Source organism: Scyliorhinus torazame, unplaced genomic scaffold, assembly GCF_047496885.1.
Source record: "Scyliorhinus torazame isolate Kashiwa2021f unplaced genomic scaffold, sScyTor2.1 scaffold_709, whole genome shotgun sequence".
Lineage (NCBI taxonomy): Eukaryota > Metazoa > Chordata > Chondrichthyes > Carcharhiniformes > Scyliorhinidae > Scyliorhinus > Scyliorhinus torazame.
The window spans coordinates 77,247-101,207 of NW_027308436.1; the positions used below are offsets into that span (position 1 = coordinate 77,247).

At 42.7% G+C, this 23,961-nt stretch overlaps 2 protein-coding genes and 1 long non-coding RNA gene across 8 annotated transcripts in view; 2 read left to right on the forward strand and 1 right to left on the reverse strand.

Moving 5' to 3' along the window:
- The window catches only part of LOC140406607 (abl interactor 1-like), a 60,682-nt gene extending 57,937 nt beyond the window's left edge, over positions 1-2,745 (forward strand). For all 5 annotated transcript variants that reach the window (XM_072494604.1, XM_072494608.1, XM_072494609.1 and 2 more), the window contains one exon: positions 1,198-2,745. In XM_072494604.1, the coding sequence (XP_072350705.1) occupies positions 1,198-1,373 (176 nt within the window). In that variant the 3' untranslated portion in view covers positions 1,374-2,745. The remainder of the gene's footprint in view (positions 1-1,197) is intronic.
- LOC140406608 (all trans-polyprenyl-diphosphate synthase PDSS1-like) lies at positions 2,649-23,528 on the reverse strand. Of its 2 annotated transcripts, XM_072494610.1 has the most exons (8): positions 23,406-23,528; positions 21,665-21,806; positions 18,817-18,928; positions 18,622-18,731; positions 17,657-17,737; positions 17,449-17,562; positions 8,200-8,280; positions 2,649-3,082 (listed from the first exon to the last, which is right to left on the reverse strand). In XM_072494610.1, the coding sequence occupies exons 1-8, from the start codon at positions 23,456-23,458 to the stop codon at positions 2,942-2,944; spliced, it is 834 nt and encodes a 277-aa protein (XP_072350711.1). In that variant the 5' UTR covers positions 23,459-23,528; the 3' UTR covers positions 2,649-2,941. The 2 variants fall into 2 exon arrangements, with proteins under 2 accessions (XP_072350711.1, XP_072350712.1); XM_072494611.1 differs by lacking the exon at positions 8,200-8,280.
- Positions 17,562-21,857, forward strand: LOC140406609 (uncharacterized). Its single transcript, XR_011939209.1, has 2 exons — positions 17,562-18,675; positions 21,681-21,857. It is a non-coding gene; the product is annotated as an uncharacterized lncRNA (long non-coding RNA).
- Positions 23,529-23,961: the final 433 nt, after the last annotated feature.

The following is a 23,961-nucleotide window of genomic DNA, read 5'->3' on the forward strand; positions in this document are numbered from 1 at the left end:
TGGAATTTTGTGGATTCAGTGTTCCAATGTTCGTTTTTGTCCTTCTGTCCTCTCCTAAAATGGTAACTTGTTAAAGCTGTCGCCATTGGTTTATGATACCCAAGCCATGCCATAATTGGAACAAGGAGTAAGACTGCTTCCGAAACTGCAAATCCATAGTGCAATAGACCTGTTCACTCTGCTATACATATGCATGACTTCAAGAAGCTCAGCCTTTTTCGCTTGAGCTGTCTTTGGGAGCTCAAGATAACATAGCAAGACAAAATACCAGACACCTGCCAAACATAAGTTGGGCTGGTCATCTGGTTAGTGCCCGATACTTGAACAATCATTTATGGAGAGCTTGAGTTTCGGATGTGCTCTCATGGCTGTCAAAGGCCATGGAAGGTCTTTAATAGTTTTGATATCAACTTCAAGTCCTGAGATAAACTTGCTCAGGTTGCTGAACCCAGTACAATCAAATAAAGCACTACATCCTCTTTTGAAAGTGAGCACGTAACGGGAGAAAACTCCTTGAACAAGAAATCCTGAAACAGCAAGGCAGCCAAAACAGAATCATGTGATGCCCTGCCCTATTTGTAGCAGAACCTTGTGGGTGCAGATTAGCCTTAAGTCACCCATGTATCCACTGGAACTCCACCAAACACCTCAGATGATGATGTGGAGATGCTGCCGTTGGATTGGGATGGGCACAGTAAGTAGTCTTACAACACCAGGTTATAGTCCAACAGGTTTGTTTGGAATAACTAGCTTTCGGAGCACAGCTCCTTTACCTGATGAAGGAGCTGCGCTCCGAAAGCTATTGATTCCAAACAAACTTGCTGAACTTTAACCTGGTGTTGTAAGACTTCTTGTTGTGTCCACTGATGAATACTTATCTTCACCTTTTGGGATGAACATCTTAAAATTTGAACTGTGGGTGTTGTAGACAATTGTACATGTATTTGAATGTTAATTCTGCATCCAGTAAGAGGATTCTGATTTCAGTTGCAAACAGACAAGAGTCCATCACCAAAGCAGTTACAAGTTTTGCTTACTGTAATTGATTGGGCTGACTTCTATTTAAAGGTTGTTTTGTATTGTGCTGACAACTGCTTTTAAATCTTTTCCATCACTTTTAATATGCCATTGGGTTTAAGATGGTGGTTGCGCAGAAGACCATACTGAATGTCATCTCCTGCTATGCTTTTTCAACAGTTGTGGCAATATATGACTACTCAAAGGATAAAGAAGATGAGTTGTCCTTCATGGAGGGTTCAATCATTTATGTGATAAAGAAGAATGATGATGGCTGGTATGAAGGGGTCATTAATGGAGTTACTGGTTTGTTTCCTGGAAATTATGTGGAACCCATCATGCACTATGTGGATTGAAGCAAACAAATGGCTTCTTCAAGCTCTCTTTAATCATTGGCCAGTCTAAGCATTTTGGGATGTGGGTTAATTGGGGGGAGGATTTCTCGGTTTTCAAGGGTGCCATTATTTTTGCGTTCAGCATGGAAACTGACACAGTTCGACTGAAAATACAACAAAGTTCAAACTGGCACAATAAAAATGCAAGTGCTGGTCAAATTTTCTTAAGACTTATGGTCATTCCTAAAATACAAATAGTGCTTGTTGATAGCATGCATAAAATACACAAATTTATGTATTGTAGCCAATCCATTTTTAACCTAAAATGCTTCCAATATGTTGTAATTTTCAGTTAATCTGTGAGCATCACTGATTTGTAATCTCATGAACGGTCACATGAGTCTAAAGAACATTTGTGGATGAGGCTTGGGTGTCTTCTAATCAGAGTACATGTTGTTGATTTGTACTTAACAGGTTAAACATTTTATATGGATTAAATTTAATGAAAAAATCATCTGTAGTCACAAAGTGAACCAAAGTGTAGTCTGCTATGTTGTCAGTTCATTTGTACAGTGGAACTTGTCTGGATCATTGGCTTTGTATAGTGCTGGTAAATTTTATTAAATGATTTACTAACCATTAGAATATTAATCCAATTAACACCTTATGATTTATTAGCTATGTTCTATACTAGATACAGACAATTCTACTGTACAAAGTCAGTTTCTTGAACAGATTTTACTTTCGATATATCTTGTGGCTCAGGCCTTATCAATTATGCTTCCCTGTTTGCTTTGGAAGACAAAAGTATAATTTGTTTCAAGGGGTTATTACATGTATTTAAAACAGCAATTCCAGGCCAAACAGCCCCAATCTCCATAGAATCAGTGTTCAGCTGTGTTTCTCCTATGTTCAGTTCAATTGTTTGCGATTCATGCTTCCAAGTGTTGAAGCTAATAAGAAACCAAGAAACTATCCTATTCTGAAATTTGAAAATAGAGCAGCAATGGGCATATTTTGTCCTGGTACTAAAGGGCATATGGAAGGCAATAAATGCAGTGTCCTGTTTGGAGGATTGCTAAAATTTCTTGTACCACATTTTTTCTATTCTTGTTCTGGAAGCTGTGCTCTGATTTAGCAAAATTATGTACAAATAAAATGGCAGGTAAATTTGTTTTTAAAAATGTCCACTTTGAAGAGACATTATGGAGGCCATACATGCAAGAGGTTTTCTTATTAACTTCTGCCTTATGATTGTAAGAAGCTTTAACATTGTGACTTCATTTTCTTCAACTGTTAAAATTGAAAATGCATTCCTTTAATTTGTATATAACCTGTTACAATTGTATGTACAGCCTTTTATAATAAATCATTCTCGGTATATAAAAAGTTACTTCATATGGACTGCAAGATTCTTTCATAAATGTAGTTGTACAATGGTCATGTTTAGGCTTTATGTACATGGTTAGTCCAAAATGTAAACAAAATTCCCACTGAAGTCCTGCCTTTCAACTTTGAATTCTTGATACGAGTTGAAGTTATTTGAAGTATTTATTTGCAGTCACAATTGTTGCCTGAAGTGGAAGACGTCACTTGTTCCGCGTTAATACAATTTCTGCAAGTTGAATCAAGGCATCTCTTTCCGGTGAAGGATGTAGCATAGAGATCTGTCGAATGGCTTCCTGACAGTATTGATGTGCAAGATAGCACGTTTGCTGAACACCGTCACTCTAGAGGGAAAACATGGTCAGTTAAATATTTTGCATGCATTAATCTGATTCAAGAATTGATAGAATATATATATATATATATATATATATATACCACTGTCCGTGTGGAGTTTGCATGGGTTTCGCCCCCACAACCTAAAATTGTGCAAGCTAGGTGGATTGGCCACGCTAAATTGCCCCTTAATTGGAAAAATGAATTGGGTATTAATTTAGGGATCTATTAAAGTTGGTGTAAAATAACCCTAAATTTCTACATGTTCTTAAAAGGATTCTTTACTAAGGCTGACTTAAATTGCATCCTTGCAAATTATGAAACAGAATTTAATAATTTAGTGCTGGACTTAAGACTTAAAACCAAGCTCAGTCCTGGCCCTCATGTTCGCCGTCTTGTACTTAATAGCTAACAGTGACCCACAGGCTGCAAATCCCCTCCAAGATAATGATTTGTGGAATTACCACCTTGCTAAACTGGACAGCAGCTGCTTGAACTTGCTCTTATTGACTGCACCTACCATTTGATTGTGACACCTGCTAGAACCACTTGCCTGGATAGATGCTGCTTCAATATTCAAAGCTGAACCTTATCCAGATCAATGCCATTGGTCTCTATGTCCAAACCATGTCACTGATGGACAGTGACAGATGAAATAATCAGAGCCTGCATAATTTGACTTGTAAATTTCAGACAAGGGAGGGTCTTTGTAATTCTACCAGACTGCTGGGTAAAATCAGCACATTTGAAGGTAGGGATAATGGGTGCACTCGGTCAGGGGGCGAAAGATCCTGACTAAGCATACATTATGCATTAAAAAATGTTGCAGCACTGATTCCACCAGAATGCTACTGAAACTAAAAGGGTTAAATTAAGGCTAGGTGGCAGAGATGAAGCCTGCATTCACAACATAAGAACTAGAAGCAGGAGTAGGCCACCTGGCCACTCGAGCCTGCTCTGCCATTCAATGAGATCATGGCTGATCTTTTGTGGACTCAGCTCCACTTTCCGGCCCGAACACCATAACCCTTAATCCCTTTATCCTTCAAAAAACTATCTACCTTTATCTTAAAAACATTTAATGAAGGAGCCTCAACTGCTTCACTGGGCAAGGAATTCCATAGATTCACAACCCTTTGGGTGAAGAAGTTCCTCCTAAACTCAGTCCTAAATTTACTTCCCCTTATTTTGAGGCTATTCCCCCTAGTTCTGCTTTCACCTGCCAGTGGAAACAACCTGCCCGCATCTATTCCCTTCATAATTTTATGTTTCTATAAGATCCCCCCCTCATCCTTCTAAATTCCAACGAGTACAGTCCCAGTCTACTCAACCTCTCCTCATAATCCAACCCCTTCAGCTCTGGGATTAACCTAGTGAATCTCCTCTGCACACCCTCCAGTGCCAGTACGTCTTTTCTCAAGTAAGGAGACCAAAACTGAACACAATACTCCAGGTGTGGCCTCACTAACACCTTATACAATTGTAGCATAACCTCCCTAGCCTTAAACTCCATCCCTCTAGCAATGAAGGACAACATTCCATTTGCCTTCTTAATCACCTGTTGCACCTGAAAACCAACTTTCTGCGACTCATGCACTAGCACACCCAGGTCTCTCTGCACAGCAGCATGTTTTAATATTTTATCATTTAAATAATCCCTTTTGCTGTTATTCCTACCAAAATGGATAACCTCACATTTGTCAACATTGTATTCCATCTGCCAGACCCTAGCCCATTCACTTAGCCTATCCAAATCCCTCTGCAGACTTCCAGTATCCTCTGCACTTTTTGCTTTACCACTTATCTTAGTGTCGTCTGCAAACTTGGACACATTGCCCTTGGTCCCCAACTCCAAATCATCTATGTAAATAGTGAACAGTTGTGGGCCCAACACTGATCCCTGAGGGACACCACTAGCTACTGATTGCCAACCAGAGAAACACCCATTAATCCCCATTCTTTGCAAGTATTGAACATTAAAAGGGTGAAGTAATTAAAGTGTTTAATTATTGTGCAGTGACCAGGAGTGTAGATGAGGGAAATGCATTTCATGTAGTCTATTGGACTTCAGCAAGGCTGATAAAGGTCCCAATTGGGGAGCTGTTAGTGAGGCTAAGAGCCTGTAGGATCCAAGGAAATTTGGCAAATTGGATATAAAATTGGCTGAATGGTAGGAAGCAAAGGGTGATGGTTGAGGGGTGTCCAGTGGGGTCCTGCAGGGATCATTGGTGGTGCCCTTGCTGTTTGTGGTTTATATAAATAAATCTGAATATAGGAGAGTTGCTAGTACATTTGCGAATGATATGAAAATTGGCAGGGTGGTAAATAGTGAGGAGGGTATAGACCAGATGGGCTGATCAGTGGCAAATGGAATTCAATCCAGATAAGTGTGAGGTGATGCACTTGGGCAGGGTAAACAAGCAAAGGAATACATCATAAATGGCAGGACCCTGGGAAGCACTGAGGATCAGAGGGCTCTTGGTGTGCATGTACACCAGTCCCTTAAGGTAGCAGAGCAGGTGGATATAGTGGTTAAGGCATTTGGTACTCTTGCCATTATTAACTGAGTCATAGAGTTTGAGTAGGGAAGTTCTGCTGGAACTGTATGAAATGTTGGTTAGGCCACAGCTAGAGTACTGTGGGCAGTTCTGAAATCCACATTGGAGGAATGTGGTAGCACTGGAAAGGGTACAGGAGATTTACTAGGATGTTGCTTGGGTTGTAAAGTTAGTTAATAGGAGAGATTGGATAGACTTGGATTATTTTCCTTGGAGCAGAGGAGACTGAGGGGAGATATGACTGAGATGTATAAAATGGAGGAGCATAGAGTAGGCAGGAAGAAATGTTTCCTCTTGATGGATGGATGAATGACCATGGGGCATAGGTTTAAGGTGAGGGGATGAGATGAAAAACTTTTTAACCCAGAGTGGATGGAGTTTGGAACTTGCTGCCTGAAAGGGTGGTAGAGGCAGAGAGCCTCTTAACATTTAAGTATTTAGATGTACACTTGTGATCAAATACAGGGCTATGAGGCAAGTGCTGGAAAATGGGATTAGAATAGTTGGGTGGTTGTTTCTGTCTGGTACAGATGCGATGGGCTGAAGGGCCTTTTCTGTTATCTATAACTCAAAGCTTTTCAATAATCTTTGCAGTGTTAATGTAAGCCTACTTGTAATGAGTCACCACACTCCGACGCCTGTTTGGGTAAACGTCCAACTTACCTAATAGTACATATTTCAGGACTTGTGGGGGGAAACTGGAGCACCTGGAGGAAACCCACGCAGACTACACAGAATGTGACCCTGGCACTGACAAAGCAACAGTGCTAACAACTCCTACCGTGCTGCCCATTCACGGGTGAACAAGTGGCACACTGATCTACTGCTTTACTAATTTTTAGATCATTCACTCCAGGCTAAGAAAATCAAGGATGGATGAAATTAGGTTATGCAGTTGTTCTGTGTCAATGGCAGGTGGATGCCATCACTGACTACATGGATTATGTTGATTCGTGATAATGGCAAGTTGAGAGTATTGGAGAACCCCAGATGTAGTGTGAATTAAAGATGGAAATGATGAGCAGGGTTTGGTCAGATTCTGGAGAAGTGTTAATGAGAAATTGGAAGAACCTGAGTCAGCAGGCTACCATTCTGACTACAACGATGGAAAGACTGGTCTGCAACTAATGGATGCTATATAGTTAGCAACACATGAAGGGACAGAATGAAGATTAACAGGTCAGCTCATTGCTAAATTGTCAGCACAGGACACCATGGTACATGTGGACAATACATTAATGTAAGCCTACTTGTGACATTAAATATTAAAATGGATGCAGGAATCTGTAACAAAATACTAGGTAATCTCAGCAGGTTACCCTTTTACACACTGCTCAACTTATGTTCGGCCATTCACACATTTTAATCTGTGCCACTATCAGCAGCCTTCTTGACCTTTAATCACCTTTACACGCTTTGTCTTCTGTCCTCAACATCTTTGTCTATCTCCACCTGTCGCTGGCCCCCTATCCAGCTCCATGCCCCCCACTCAGTGTAAATCTGACCCCATTTCCAGTTCTCTCTAGCTTGATGACTAGACAAGTCATCCAGACTCAAGTTAGCTCCATTTGCTCTCCGCAGATGCGGTCAGACAAAAAAAAACAAAGAAAAGTACAGCACAGGAACAGGCCCTTCAGCCCTCCAAGCCTGTGCTGACCATGATGCCTGTCTAAACTAAAATCTTCTACACTCCCGTTGTCTGTATCCCTCTATTCCTATCCTATTCATGTATTTGCCTCTTAAACGTCACTATCGTCCCTGCTTCCACCACCGCCTCCGGCAGCGAGTTCCAGGCATCCACTACCCTGTGTAAAAAAAACTTGCCTTGTTCATCTCCTCTAAACCTTGCCCCTCGCACCGTAAACCTCTGCCCCCTAGTAATTGACCCCTCTACCCTGGGAAAAAGTCTCTGACTATGCCCCTCAATTTTTTAGACCTCTATCAGATTGCCCCTCAACCTCCCATCATTCCAGTGAGAACCAAGTTTATTCAACCCCTCATCATAGCTAATGCCCTCCATACCAGGCAACATCCTGTAAATCTCTTCTGCACCCTCTCTAAAGCCTCCACATCCTTCTGGTAGTGTGGCAACCAGAATGAACACTATACTCCAAGTGTGGCCTAAGGTTCTATACAACTGCAACACGACTTGTCAATTTTTTTTTACTCAGTTCCCCGGCCAATGAAGGCAAGCATGCCGTATGCCTTCTTGACTATCTTCTCCACCTGTGTTGACCCGAGATTGTCCAGTATTTTCTGCGTGTGTATCGAAAATTAATACCACTTCGTAATACAGCATTATTCATTAGAGCGAAGGATTAAAGCACTGAATAGTCTTTAACTCCTCCCTCCCCCACCCCGCTTCTCAAATTATTTGGTGCTGATTTGGACAGAGAATTTTTGCATCCTTTCTGGACCAATATCCTAGAATTCTCTGATGCAATGGTGGAAGCACCACCACAAACTAGTTATTCAGGAGAGCAATTAAGTACTGGGCAAACATGTAGCCATGTCAACATAACCCACATTCAGACACTAACTGTTTTAGTGTTTTGCTTCTTTCTTACCTGTTGTACATATTGCCAGGCCTGATCTACATCACCATCCGCACTGAAGCGTCTCATTATCAGGGTATGTAATTCTGGAAACTAAATGGGAAATTTAAGTGCAACATTTAAGCATTATTTGGTTCCATTCACACTATGCTAAATATATAATTTGCACTACACTGAACTGATATTACCTGTTTGACCCTGGTATCTAGTGTTGTCATGATGGCAGATGGAGAGTATTAAATCTTTGAAGAATGATAGTTGGCACAGATTATGGGAGGCTTTCAACCGTTCTTTTGCTAGCAGTTTAGATTACTGGGACTGCGAGTGTGTGGTAGGTCTTCAATACCTGCTGCAATATAACACCGCCTGAGATCCACTCCAAGGCTTTCATTAGGTTAATGAGGCTGAGGCTTGCTGATTAACAAGGGTTAGTTGTGCATCTTTGTGGTGAACATAAATCTTTGCTGCATTTCAAATTCCTGAAAGCACAAAATCTAGACATGATTGGAATCTAGAAATGTGTTTTGTCCTAGGCTGTAGGTTTATTATAATTCAGTAGAGTTTAGAGATTCCAATTGTGCACACGAAACCTGCAAGAGGGAGATGCCTAAAATCAACAATTGCATCACAGCTGATCTGTACCCCAACTCCATTTATCCAAATAATTCACATCCCTTTATCCTCATTTAATCAATCTTGGCCTTAAATTTCAGTGCTCAAAAGGTTTGAGGTTATTCCAGTTTTTTTTTTACTCCCCATTATAAATTAAGTGCTTCCTAATGTCACTTAAAGACAATCACTCAACAATTTCTCCTTTAACCAGGAGTCCATGACTCCAACCAGTGGAGTGTTTTCCGATTCCCATTGACTCCAGTATTGAGATTATGCCATGATGTGTACCTTGTGTATGGTGACAAGGAAGTCAGGGGATGAGTTACTCACTGCAGAATTCCAGCCTCCACCTGGTTAAGCCAGCATTTGTTGCCCATCCCTAATTGCCCTTGAGAAGGTGATGGGGTGTTGCCTTCTTGAACCATTGGCACACCCAATGTGGTATTAGGGAGGGAGTTCCAGGATTTTGACCCAGCAGTAGTGGAAGGAGGAACAGTGATATATTTCCAAGACAGAATGGTGAGTGACTTGGAGGTGAACTTCCAGGTGGTGGTGTTCTCATGCATCTGCTGTCCTTGTCCTTTCTAGATGGTACTGGTTGTATGCTTGGAAGGTGTTGCCTCAGGACCTTTGGTGAGTTTCTGCAGTGCATCTTGTAGATGGTTGACACTCCTGTGTGTCAGTGGAGGAGGGAGTGAATAGTTGTGGAAGGGCTACCAATCGAGCGGGTTGCCTTGCTTGTATGGTGTCAAGCTTCCTGTTGTTGGAGCTGCAATCGTGCAAGCAATTCCATCACTCCTGACTTGTGCTTTGTAAGTGGTGGACAGGCTTTGGGGAAATCAGGTGGAGAGTTACTTGCCAGACTTTTGAGCCTCTGAACTGCTCTTGTAGCCACAGTATTTATATGGCTAGCCCAGTTCAGTTTCTGGTCAATGGTATCCCCCAGGATGTTGATGGTGGAGGATTCAGTGCTGGTAATGCCAACTGAATGTCAAGGGACGATGGTTTGATTCTCTTTTTGTTGGAGATGGTCATTCACGCCACGCAAGTGGCAGGCAATTTGTCCGCCCAAGCCTGGGCATTGTCCAGGTCTTGTTGCATTTGCACGTGGTGGTCTGCTGCAGTGTCTGAGGAGTTGCGAATGGTGCTATCAAATCAGCAAACATCCCCACATCTGATATTATGTTGGAAGAAAGGTCATTGATAAAGTGTCTTAAGATGATGGTTGGGCCTAGGACACTACCCCGAGGAACTCCTGCAGTGGTGTCCCAGGACTGAGATGACCTCCAACAACCACAACCATCTTCCTGCTAGGTATGACTCCAACCAGTGGAGTGTTTTCCGATTCCCATTGACTCCAGTATTGATAGGGCTCCTTGATTCAATACTTGATCAAATGCTGCCTTGATGTCAAGGGCAGTCACTCTCACCTCTGGAGTTCAGCCCTTTAGTTCCATGTTTGAATCAACTCGTTAATGAGGTTAGGAGCTGAGTGACCCTGGCGGAATCCAAACCAAGCATTAGTGAGCAGGTTATTGCTAAGTGCTGCTTGATCGCATTGTTGATGACCCCTTCTGTCACTTTACTGATGGTTGAGAGTAGACCGAGGGGTAACTGGCCGGGTTGGATTTGTCCTGCTTTGTGTACAGGGCATACCTGGGCAATTTCCTACTTCGCTAGGTAGATGCCAGTGCTGTAGTTACACTGGAGAAGTCTCTTCCTTCCCCTCCAGTGATTTATTTGATTTCCCACTACCATTCACGACGATGTGGCATGACTGCAGAGCTTAGATCTGATCAGTTGGTTGTGAGATCACTTGGCACTGTCACTTGCTGCTTATGCTGTTTGGCTTGCAAGTAGCCCTGTGTTGTAGTTTCACTGGGTTGACACTTCATTTTTCAGTATGCCTGGTGCTATCCTTGCACTCTTCTTTAAACAGGGTTGATCCCCTGGCTTGGTGGTAATGGTAGATTTGGAGATATGCTGAGCATATAGATTGTGGCTGAGTACAATTCTGCTGCTGCTGATCCACGGTGCCTCATGGATGCACAGCCTGGAGTTGCTTGATCTGTTCTGAATCTATCCCATTTGGCGTAATGGTAGTGCCACAAGACTATGGAGGGCATCCTCAATGTGAAGACAGGACTACGACTCCACAAGGATTGCGCATTGGTCACTTTGCCCATGCAGTCATGGACAGATGAATACGCAGCAGGCAGGTTGGTGAGGAGGTCTGGTATATTTTTCCCTCTGTTTCCTCACCATCTGTCTCAGACCCAGTCTAGCAGTTATGCCCTTTCAGACTCAGCCAGTAGTTATGCTATCGAGCTAGTTGATGGGACATTGACGTCCCCTATCCCAAATACATTGTGCCCTTGCCACCCTAAATGCTTCCTTCAAGTAGTGTTCAACATGATTCATCAGGGGACAGTGGGTGGTACGTGGTAATCATCAGCTTTCCTTGCTCATGTTTGTCCTGTGCCACAAGACTTCATGGGGCCCAGATGTTGAGCACTGCCAAGGCAACTCCCGCACGACTATATACCAGTGTGCCACCACCTTGCTGGTTCTGTTCCTGAGACAAGACATACCCAGGGATGGCAATAGTGGTGTCTGGGATATTTTGTGAGGTATGATTCCGTGAATGCTGTTGCTAGACCAGTGAGACACAGCTCTATCAATTTTGGCACAAGCACCAGATGTTAGTACGGTGGACTTTGCAGGGTCGACAAGGCTGGATTTGCAATTGTCGTTTCTGGTGCCTCAGTCGATTCCAGGTGCTCGTTCCTGTTTCTTTCCTTTTAGACTTTGTAGCAGTTTTGACACAACTGAGTGGCTTGCTGGTCATTTAAGAGTCAACCACAATGGAGTCACATGTAAGCCAGACCAGATGAGGTCAGCAGATTTCCTTCCCTAAGGGACATTAGTAAACCAGCTGTTTTTGTTTTAATGACAATTGACAATGGTTTCATGGTAATCATTAGATATTTAACTGATTCAATTTCCCATGGCTAGATTTGAACCCGGGTCCCCAGAATATTACGGGTCTCTGGCTCACCAGTCCAGTGACAATACCACTAAGCCGTTGCCTACCAGTTTATGCCTGCTCCAGTTCAGTTTCTAGTTAATGGTAACCCCCCAGGATGTTAGTAAGCATTGTCAGGGGGTTGTGGGGGGGGGGGGGGGGGAGGAGGGAGAGAAGAAAGAGATGGTCAGATTGTTTTGTTGGAGATGTTGATTGCTTGGCCCTTGTATGGCAAAAATGTTACTGGTCACTTGTCAGCTCAGGTCTGAATGTTGTCTTGCTGCATATGAATGCATATCTTACTTCAATATCTGAAACTATTCAATGGTACTGAGCAATGTTCAATCATCTGCGAACATCCCCACTTTTGACCTTATGATGAAGGGAAGTAGTTGAACATGGGTTGGGCTGAGGACACTAACCTGAGAAACATTTGCAGCCAATGTTCAGGGATTGAGACGACAGACCTTCAACAACCACAACCATCTTGCGGGGGGGGGGGGGGGGAAAGAGGAGAGAAAGAGTGCAGCCAAGTATGACTCCAACTAATGGAGTGCTCTGCCCGATTCTCACTGACCAGTTTTGCTAGGGCCCCTTGATGCCAAACAAGCCAAATGCTGCCTATAAGTGCAGTCTCTCACCACACCTCATTCTACTCTGTCTCAAAGTGGCTCTGGCAGAATTTAAACTGAGCACATACCACTCAGTTAAATTCCACTTGATAGTATTAACAGCACCGTCCATCACTTTGCTGATGATTGAGTGGACTGATGGGTATGTAAATGGCTGGATTGGATTTGTCCTTTTTGTGGGCAGGACATACTTGTGCTATACCGGGTAGATGCCAGTGGTGTAGGTGTATACTGGGACTGGTTGGCATGGGGCACAGCTAGTTCTGGAGCATAAGCCTTCAGTACTATTCCTGGAACGGTCAGGGCCCATACCCTTTTCAGTATTTGGTGCGTTCAGCTGTTTCTTTATATCACTTGGAGTGAATGAAATTGACTAAAGACTGGCATCTGTGATGCTGCAAACCTTGACAGCAGGGATGGATCATCCACTCACCGCATCTGGCTGAAAATGGTTGCATGCTTCAGCCTTCTTTACTGGGTTCTCCCAATGTTGTAAAGCCTCCTTCTCCAGTTCGTTGTTTGTTTACCAAACTATTCATGACTGGATGTGGCAGGACTGCAGAGATTTGATATGATCCTTTGTGGGACAAACAAAGTTTGTCTACCGCATGCTGCTTCTGCTGTTTGATTCCAAGGGACTACTTTGCAGTATATGTGGAGAAAGAGTTAACATTCCAAAATGACTCAGAACTCTGAAGTCGTATTTCCAAAGAAGTCACAATGGACTCAAAATGTTAACTCTCTTTCTCGCTCTACCTTCTGCACTTGTAAAATACCGTAAGGCATTCCCTTGCATTTTTGATTGGATCTTTGTGACTTTTGCACATGTATTTCTTCAAAGCCCATTAAAAGTTGGCCATCAGCATTTTGGGTTTATAAGTAAGGATATAAACTACATTAGATGTCAGCCTTAGCATTTTTGCCTTGGTGGAAAGCACGGAGGGCATTTAGTGTCTAAAGTATTTTGAAATGATATATTACCATTCCAGACCAGACCCCAACTGCCAAACCAAAAAGATTTGTTTTAGCCACCCTTTGTAAACCAGCCCGACTGATCTCTTCCACACCCAAGAAATGTTTGCAATTGAAAGAGCCATTTCAAAAGTCACTCCCCACTTATACTGCAACACCAGAAAGAAAGCACCATTTCCTCTCTCACTCTAAATTCAATAATCCCAAGTCACACAAGGAATTATACTTTTAAATCCCGGTAGAGAGTCCCCAATTTTATTACAATCCTGGGCCAGAGCCCAACAGTTGCTTGGATACCGCTCAAAAACCCCAAGATTTAATTTCATTTATAAAACTGAGGAAAGTTACTTTGGTCCAGGAGTGATTACATGCACAAGTAGGGATGATTTGGTATATTAAAACAAAGTTTATTACTAACATTACCAGAAAGAACATATCTTACAATTAACAATGACAATTAAACACAAATTCTTAATTGCTATCTTTTATCTCCACTCGGGCAAAACTCATAGATCATGGCTGATTATCATAGAATTTACAGTGCAGAAGGAGGCCATTCGACCCATCGAGTCCGCACCGGCTCTTGGAAAGAGCACCCTACCCCATAACCCAGTAACCCCACCCAACACCAAGGGCAATTTTGGACATCTCTAGTCAAAATCCACTTAAATACAGTTAGCCAATTCAGGAAAACAGCTTGCTGTCTTGGATAAACCAGAGAGAGAGAGATCCTCCAGGAAACAGCTTGCAGGTTCGTGCTTGTTAAACTGCGAACATTTTCATAAACCTATCTGTTCACAGGCATAATCTTTAACTAAACTGCTTTGCTGCTCTTAGATTAAAACTGAACTGATACTCCAGAACCGGACTGCTTCAGCCCCTGGCTTCTCCCATTAACTACACCACCGTACTAAGGCCAAACACGATGGACACAATTTTCAGTTTGGAAGATTGTGGGTTTTTTTAAAATCAAAAGATTATAACAAAGTAACAGTATACAAAGTACACCCAGCCAAAGCCCACTTCGCTGCCCATAAAGAAAACTAAACCGTACCAAAAAATGACCCCCCCCAACAGTTGACTATAACCAATTCCCCGAAAAAGATAAAAGGCTGTCACCTTGAGTAGAGCCCTTCCATGGCCCACCTCATGCAATACTTGTTTTTTCTCAAGACACAAAAATTCCATCAAGTCCCCTTGCCAGGCTGAGACCCCTACCCAAGCAGAAGTCGTCTCCGGGCTATTAACAAGGTGAAGGCTAGGACATCTGCCTTCGTCCCTGTCTGCAGCACTGGCAAGTCCGATACTCCAAAAATGGCCCCCAAATCAGCTCCAGCAGAATATCCCAAATCTTTGACAGTGTCAATACCGGAAACCAGCAAGCTTGAGGCAACACCGAAACACGTGTATGATTCGCCAGCCTCCTAAAGCACAGTTCAGACCTATTCTCCACACCCTAGAAAAACCCACTCATATGTGCCCTGGTCAGGTGCATCCCGTTTACCTCCTTGAACTGCATCAAGCTTCTCCTACCTGCCTCCCCGAACAGGCGCCGGAATGTGGCGACCAGGGGCTTTTCACAGTAACTTCATTGAAGCCTACTTGTGACAATAAGCCATTATTATTATTAACCTCACAATGAGGAAGCGAAGAGCCTCACTCCACTCCCTCACCCCCCCCTCAAAAAACAAATCCAGTTCACCCTCCCATTTCCCTATTACCTTTTCCAATGAATGAAGCCTGCTGCGTTGAAAACATCTGCCCATAAATATCAGAAATCGTACCCTCCCCTAACTCGACCAAGGACAGGACCCTGCTCAAGAGCAAGGGTGACAGTGCCAGGGGAAATGAGTAAGCCCCTTACGTAGAAAGTCGCAAACCTGCAAATATCTGAATACATTCACTCTTAGGAGTTGGAGCTTCTCAAAACTCATACGAACCTACCCTCCAGAAACAATGTCTCTAAACCTCCCCAACCCCACCCTCTCCCATGCCCTGAACGATAAATCCAAGCCTGACGGCACAGTAACTATGGTTCCTGAAAATTAGAACCAACAGTGACATGGAGCCCAGTTTAAAATGCTGCCAAAACGGATTCCAAAACCTCAGAATGACTATCATCACCGGGCTCAAAGTGAATCTTTCAGGGAAAACAGGAGTGGGCAGTAACCCAAGTCCTCAAACGCGACCCTATGCTTGAACCCTCCTCCATCTGCCCCCATATTGAATCCAGATCCCTGAGCCACCCCTGCACTTAGTATTTGCTGCCCAATAGTAACATAGTGGATTAGGTAGTGCCAACCCCTGACTGCCTATCCTTTTGCAGAAACATCCTTAGAACCTGAGGGGTTTTACCAGCCCAAACAAAAGTAGATATCAATTTATTGACCCTGCAAAAAGACAGACTGGGCGACACTGGAACAAAAACAAAATCCCTCAGGAGAATATTCATCTTCACCGTCTGTACCCTTCCCACTAAGGTCTGAGGGAGGGCATCCCACCTTTTCAAGTCGGCCTTCACCCCCTCCCATCATGCTAGCAAAATCTAAGTTTATGGAGTGAGGCCCAATCATGAGCCACCTGGATTCCCAGATAACGGAAGCTAGCTCAGGCTGGATGAAAACAGCAATGTCTGCAGATCAGCTCCCCTCCTGGGGGCGGGGGGGTTCATTGGAAAATAGTACGATACCCATCTAGTGGACAACCTCAGCACAATGGCCAGCGGCTCAATTGCTAGGGCAAACAAAAGCTACTTGACTAGTTTGTGGGACAGCTCTCCTAATTTTGGCAAAAGCCTCCATATGTTCGAAGGATGGCTTTGCAGGGTCAGTAGGGCTGGATGTGCTGTTGCCATTTCTAGAGCTTGGGTCAATGCCTGGTCAGACAGACAGTTCATTTCTTGTTGACTTCTGCAGCAGTTTGGTACAAGCGAGTGGCTTTCCAAGCCATTTCAGACAGCAGTGATCCTGGCCCCGCGTCACTGTCTGTGTGGAGTTTGCACATTCTCCCTGTGTTTTGTTGCTCTCACCCCCACATCCCAAAGATGTGCAACGTAGGTGGATTGGCAATGCTAAAAAAAAAAATCATAGGTGTCAGCCATGAGTCAACTGGTAGCATTCTGGTTGTGGGTTTTAAATCCCACTTCACGATTAGATCACAATAAAAAGGCCAAGTCTTCATCAAGTGAGGGCTTCCCTATTGGAGAAGGCAGATTGAGACCGTGTGTGTCTTAAGTGGATTTAAAAAGATGTCATGGTTTTGAAGAGAAGATGTCTCTCCAGTGCCCTGGACTATATACCTCAAATGCAGATAATCTGGTTATTCTCGTATTGCTGTTTCTGGAAACGATGTGGGGAGCTGCATTGTATTCACATTATAGAATAGAATTTACAGTGCAGAAGGAGGCCATTCAGCCCATCGAGTCTGCACCGGCCCTTGGAAAGACCACCCCACTTAAGCCCACACTTCCAACCCATCTCCGTAACCCAGTTACCCCACCTAACCATTTTTGGACACCAAGGGCAATTTAGCATAGCTAATCCACCTAACCTGCACATCTTTGGACTGTGGGAGGAAACCCACGCCGACACAGAGAACCTGTAGACTCCGCACAGACAGTGACCCAAGCCGGGAATCAAACCTGGGACCCTGGAGCTGTGAAGCAACTGTGCTAATCACTGTGCTATTGTGCTACCCCTACAACAGGGACTATACGTCAACAAAAAAGTATTCATTATCTGTAAAGTACTTTGGGATGTCCTGTGACCATAAAAGGTGTTCAAAGTCTTTCTTTGATATCAGATTCAATTGTAGTTCAAATTCCAGTTACAATATTGTAGAATGTAATATTTATTGCAGATAATATTCACTGCACACTTTTATAGTCAGATGAAAATCACCCTCTAAAAACTTAGTTCTCCAGAGTAATACTGATTGGAAAATTTACTGCAGTCAAATAACATTTTCTGTTTTTGTGGAAACAGTTCTACAGTTTATATTTATAAATGATGTCTACAGTACCTGTTGACAAGCAAACAACACTGGGCCTGTTGCCAATCCAAGCTTCAGGTCATTAGCAGTAGGTTTTCCTAATTGATCTGCGCAGGAGGTGAAGTCCAACACATCATCTACCAGCTGAAACAAGTACAGTTTTTTTTTAAAGCAAGACATTACAGGAGGCTCGCTTGTGCCAGGAAAATCATAATAGACAACATTATCTGCACATTACCTGAAAAGCTATCCCGACATTTCTTCCATACTGGTAAGCAATTTCTTGGACATCTGGATCACAGTTACCAAGTATGGAGACCTTTTAAGAAAAAAAAACACCTATTAAATTAAAAGTCTTGGATTTTCAAAGCCTGGATCAAATTTTACTGACCTAACTCGAGCAACAAAACATGCCAACTCTCAATTTCACAAGCTTGATCCATTTTGTGCACTTATTTAGAATCATACTGGCCTGCAGCCCAGAACATGGTCTTTAGTATATAAATTTTACAAAAATTTCAAATTAAAATAGCACATTACACATAGCCTCTGAAGAGGTATAACATCATACAGACCAGTTCAGATCCTAATCTGGGTTGAGTTAATTAATGTAAACCATAGCTACAGTTGGACTGCTGCAATTAGTCCAACACACTGAAGCTACAAAGAATGTTTTGGACCCCCACTGATTTCAGTACATGTTGAGGCTCACCTATGAATAAACAGTGTCACTAACAAGGCCCTTCTATGAAGAATGACCAATTCAGATACCATAGACTACCTCTACCTGTAAAGCTGAAACCCACCATTAACGTAGTACCCTCAAAATGAAGCAGCAAGGGTAGAAAATTTAAAGAAAATCTATATGAAATCAGTAACTAAAAAAGTGAACAAAATTCAATCTCTATGTCAATCTTGAATAAAAACAGAAAGTAAAAACATTTAAGACTTCAGGTCAGATAGAGTGTAGCTATTAAGTGTACAAATTCATTCCTGAACACTTCTTAAAAGAAACATAACGGAAAAGATACCTTTGAAGTGATTAATAGCAGCTATTAAGCCAAAACAAATCTCTCAATCCTTGCAAAAAAATCAAGCTGTGCCTCTGAAACCTTGTGCAATGAGGTGCACTACATCATACATTTCATAATTTATCAATTTATCAACAGACCACAATTCCAGTTGCTTCAAGAACGTACATACTGCTTTACAACTGTTTGCTATGAGACTTGCAGTCTTCTTGAATGTTTTCTCAAGGTAATGCACAAATCTTTCATTCTCATTTTCTTTGGAGCCCAGTTGCATAAATTCTCCTAAACATGAAGATAAAAAAGTACTAATTCACAAGTCATCAACTGTTCAGACTGTTTTATGATTTGAAATTAATTTTAAACTAACCTCGTACCAAGTCTTCAATTGCTCGAGTGAAAATGGATACTACGGTGTTGTTACCAAGGCGAGCAAGGGCCACAGATGCCGCAGAGAGAACAAAGTCTCCAGCCAAAATAGCCTGCAATGAAAATTCACTATAGAAGCAAGGAAAAAAACACATTTGATACAGTATCAATAATCATAGAATTTACAGTGCAGAAGGAGGCCATTCAGCTCATCGAGTCTGCACCGGCTCTTGGAAAGAGCACCCTATCCAAGGTCAACACCTCCACCCTATCCCCATAACCCAGTAACCCCATCCAACACCAAGGGCAATTTATCATGGCCAATCCACCTAACCTGCACATCTTTGGACGGTGGGAGGAAACCGGAGCACCCGGAGGAAACCCACGCACACACGGGGAGGATGTGCAGACTCCGCACAGACAGTGACCCAAGCCGGAATCGAACCTGGGACCCTGGAGCTGTGAAGCAATTGTGCTATCCACAATGCTACCGTGCTGCCAGGTTATCGCTCGTTTCCGGAACTCAGGGCTGGACATAAAACTCTGCTCTGGGAAACACAATTAGGCAAGTGGGAGGTTTTTGTTTTTCAATCCCATCAGCAATGTGTTGAGTGCCTACCATAATAAATGTTTTCCTGTACTAAATACAAAATAAATACTTTATAAAACTTACTTTTGTCTTTTCCCTTCTTTCTATTTATTTTCTGAACCTGATTTGACATTTAATTCACTCTCTTAATCCAGCCTCCTTTTCATAGAATCTCAGAATCCCTACGGTGTAGGAGATCCTTCGGCCCATTGAGTCTGCACCAACCCTCCGAAAGTGCACCCTATCCATGTCCGTTTCCCTGTAACCTAACCTGCACAACCCTAGACACTAAGGGGCAATCTTAGCATGGCCAATCCAGCCAAACTGCACGTGTGGACTGTGGGAGGAAACTAGAGCAGCCAGAAGAAACCTACACAGACATGGGGAGAACGTACAAACTCCAGTCACCCAAGGGTGGAATTAAACATGGGTCCCTGGTGCTGTGAGGCGGCAGTGCCGCCCATCGGTCCTTCCTGTTTATCTCTGGTTAAAGATAGATCGTTTTCCTATTGGTTACCAAGGTTACATATGCCCTTGTTGCCCTTACATACCACCTTGTACCTCCAGTAACTTTGGGAGCATAAATGTAAAAATTTAAATGTGTGCAAACAGGTCTCATTAATAGGGCAAGCCTCGAGATGCTCCAGCAAAATCTGTATATTTAAAGTAACTAGGAATTTAAATGTTTCTGGGTATGCTATGTCAAGATAAATGTTGTTCACACTTTCTGGTACTTGCATCGAGGTTGTTAACAGCTTGACTTAGTCATTTGAATGAATACAATATATTTGGCTCAAGAGGAGGATAGAAAAATTTAAAATGGACAAAGCAAGGCAACAGAATCATGCTTGCCAAAGAAAACAGAATCACTGTTTAAAAGAGGCCCTTCGGCCAATTAAGTCTGCACAGGCACTTGAAAAACATCTGACCTACCTACCTAATCCCATTTACCAGCGCTTGGGCCATACCTCGAGTGTTATGACATGCCAAGAGCTCATCCAGGTACTTTTTGAGGTATGTGAGGCAACATACCTCTACCACCCTTTCAGGCAGTGCATTCCAGACCGTCAACACTCGGAGTTTAAAAAAAAAGGATTTTCCTTGCATCCTCCCTAAACCTCCTGTCACTCCCCTTGAACTTGTGTCCCCTATGGACTGACCCTTCAACCAAGGGGAACAGCTGCTCCCTATCTACCGTGTCCATGCCCCTCAATCTTGTACACCTCAATCAGACTCTGGGTCTGTACTCAATGGAGTTTAGAAGGATGAAGGGGGATCTCATTGAAACTTACAAAATACAGAGAGGCCAAGATAGAGTGAATGTAGAGAGTATGTTTCCACTAGTAGGAGAAACTAGAACCCGAGGGCACAATCTCAGACTGAAGGGCCAGTCCTTTAAAACAGAGATGAGGAGAAGTTTCTTCAGCCAGAGGGTGGTGAATCTGTGGAACTCTTTGCCGCAGAAGGCTGTGCAGGCCAAATCTTTGAGTGTCTTTAAGACAGAGATAAATAGGTTCTTGATTAATAAGGGGATCAGGGGTTTATGGGGAGAAGGCAGGAGAATGGGTTGAGAAGAATATCAGCCATGATTGAATGACAGAGCAGACTCGATGGGCCGAGTGGCCTAATTCTGCTCCTGTCTTACAATCAAAAAGCAGCTCCTAAAAGCTGGTCTTTATTTGCAGAGGATTAGAATACAAGGAAGTAGAACTTGAGTATATTTACCAGTTCTGGGCACCATGTCTTAAAAAGGATAAATTGGCATTGGAGAGACAGCAGCATGACTTTTCAACAATTTCCAGAATGATACCTAGGCTTCAAGGGCTAAATTATGACAACATTAAAATAGGTTTGGTTATATTCCCTGGAATCTAAAAGTTAGATATTAAGAAGAACAGATGGGGTAGCTAGAAACTATTTCTGCTGGTTGAATAGTTGAGAACTAGAGGGCAGTGTATGAAAATTAGAGCCTGATCTTTCAAGAGTGAAATTAGGAGAAAAAATACCTGCAAACGGTGGAAAAGGTGCTGAACTGTTGCACAAATTACAATTGATCCTAGGTCAATCGTTAATCTTAAACCAGAGATCGCTAGACTTTTGTTAGCCAGTAGTATTAAGGGTTACAGGGCAACAGATACGAAATGATCTAAGTGGCAAACAGGCTCAAAGGGTTAAATGGTCTACTCCTGTTCCTAATGATTTGTAATTGTTCATGTTTTGAATGTGAACCATTCCTTATGACCAAAGCAGTCACACTCACCTTTCTCTCTCCCCAGATTTTATTCACAGTAACTTTGCCCCGTCGGGTGTCTGACCCATCAATAACATCATCATGTACGAGGCTAGCAGTGTGGATCATCTCTACAATCATGCCTATTGAATGTTGGCTTTTCAAAAGCTTCCTAGATAGAATGGATGGATGGGAGAGAAAACAATAAAAGTTAATACTGCGATGTTGACCGTGTGAGAAAATGACAAACCGGATCAGATTTATCAAAACTGATACTTCTTGGGAAGATGGCATTCAATATATGCAAAAGTAACACACAAAGTTCTGTTAGGACTTGAGCTTTTCTGCCACTGAAATGTAGTTGTGCAAGATATTATGACTTAACTACCCTTAATTGCACTCACCAATAGACCTCCCCTGCAGATTTACATTCTGGGCTATTTTGGTGAAATTATTTAACCATACCACTGACTTATGCAGTGCTCAGAAAGGAAGCATACATTCTTGTCAAACTTCTAAAAATAAATTTAGGGTACCCAATTCATTTTGTTTTCCAAATTAAGCGACAATCCACCTACGCTGCACATCTTTTGGGTTGTGGGGGTGAGACCCACAGAGACACGGGGAGAATGTGCAAACTCCACATGGCAATGACCTGGGGCCGGGATAGAACCTAGGTCCTCAGCGCCACGAGGCAGCAGTGGGCTACAGATAGGGCCACCGTGCTGCCCGTCACACTTTTTAAAATCTTGTGATCAATGCATGTCAAGAATTTAGTGAGTAGTAGCTGGAATTGCATCAATTAAGTTACACAGCAACATGGTGACTTAACCACACATTAAAAAAAGAGCCTGAGATAAGCAATCGTGCAGTGTTATAAATCGCCATTTCATCATTTTAATTTTAAAGATGACTTCAGTGTACAAGTGCCAATTCACTATTTCTTTATGCAGGGGTTCTATTTTAAAAAGATGGTGATATACGCTTAGAGGCAGAGAGCAAGGCAGAATACTCAGTACTTTGTATATCTTTATTAAGGAAGAAGAGAAGGATAAAATATTGTTAGAAGCTGAGATGGTAGAGGAAATGTGCAGGATGAAAACTGATAGTAAGCAGGATTTGGAAAGGCTGGCTATGCTTAGAGTGAATGGTCCAGATGGCATGCAGCCCAGGTTGCTGGAGATAGCAGAAGCACTTACCATAACCTTCCCTAGATACTGGAGAGGTGCCAGAAAATAGCAAATGTCACACCCCTTGAAGAAGATCCAGACATTCCTCGTAATACAGGTTGGTCAGTTTAACATTGGTGGTTTGTAATATTTTAGAAGCATTAATTAGGGGAAAAAGAAAAGTCAACAGGATTTGCAGAGGTTTGAGTTAATGGAGAGTCAGCACGGATTTGTAAATGGCAGATTTTGCTTGACTAATGGAACTTCTTGGTGAAGTAACAGAGAAGTTTAATGAAGCGGATGCAATGGAGGATAGGTCTGCCTGGAATGCAGGCATGCATTCTCTCTCTACAGACAACCGGCATGGACTTGATGCACCAATATGCCTCCTTCACTGCCATTGTGAATCTATTAGCGTGGCTGGGAAATGCAATCAATGTGTGTGCCTGCATGAGAACACAAATAAATAACATGGAAAAAAGTGCTTGCATTAGTAACCCCCATCCCCCTGACAAGCATTAGTAACCCCCACCCCCCAGACAACATCTCCAAGTCAGAGTTCTCTAGTTCAACTAACGATTTACAAAATTTACTTCACTCACCTGCTCTTGCTGTGGTGGAGATTGCATGCTTTCGCCATTAGTACCGCAATCATGGGCCGAAAAGCCTTCCCTTTTCCATCAAAATAGTAATCACAAATATCTTTAAGGTCTGAAGAAACTGCTAATAGCTGAAAGACCAAAAAGAGTTAAATGTCAAAACAAAATAAGTTATCATGCATTCAAAAATTAAAGAGTAGCGGCAATAACAGAAAAACCTTAAGTATGTCTGAGTCTTTAACAGAATCAATTATCGAAATATAGATGCCAAATAAACCAACAACTTTCAAGATGATAAACCAAATTGCCATAATCCTACTTTCCACTCACTTTCTCCTTTCCATAGAATTTACAGTGCAGAAGGAGGCCATTCGGCCCATCGAGTCTGCACTGGCTCTTGGAAAGAGCACCCTACTTAAGACCATACCCTCACCCCATCCCCGTAACCCAGTAACCCCACCAAACCCAAGGGCAATTTAACATGGCCAATCCACTAACTGCACATTTTTGGACCGTGGGAGGAAACCAAAGCACCTGGAGGAAATCCACACAGACGGGG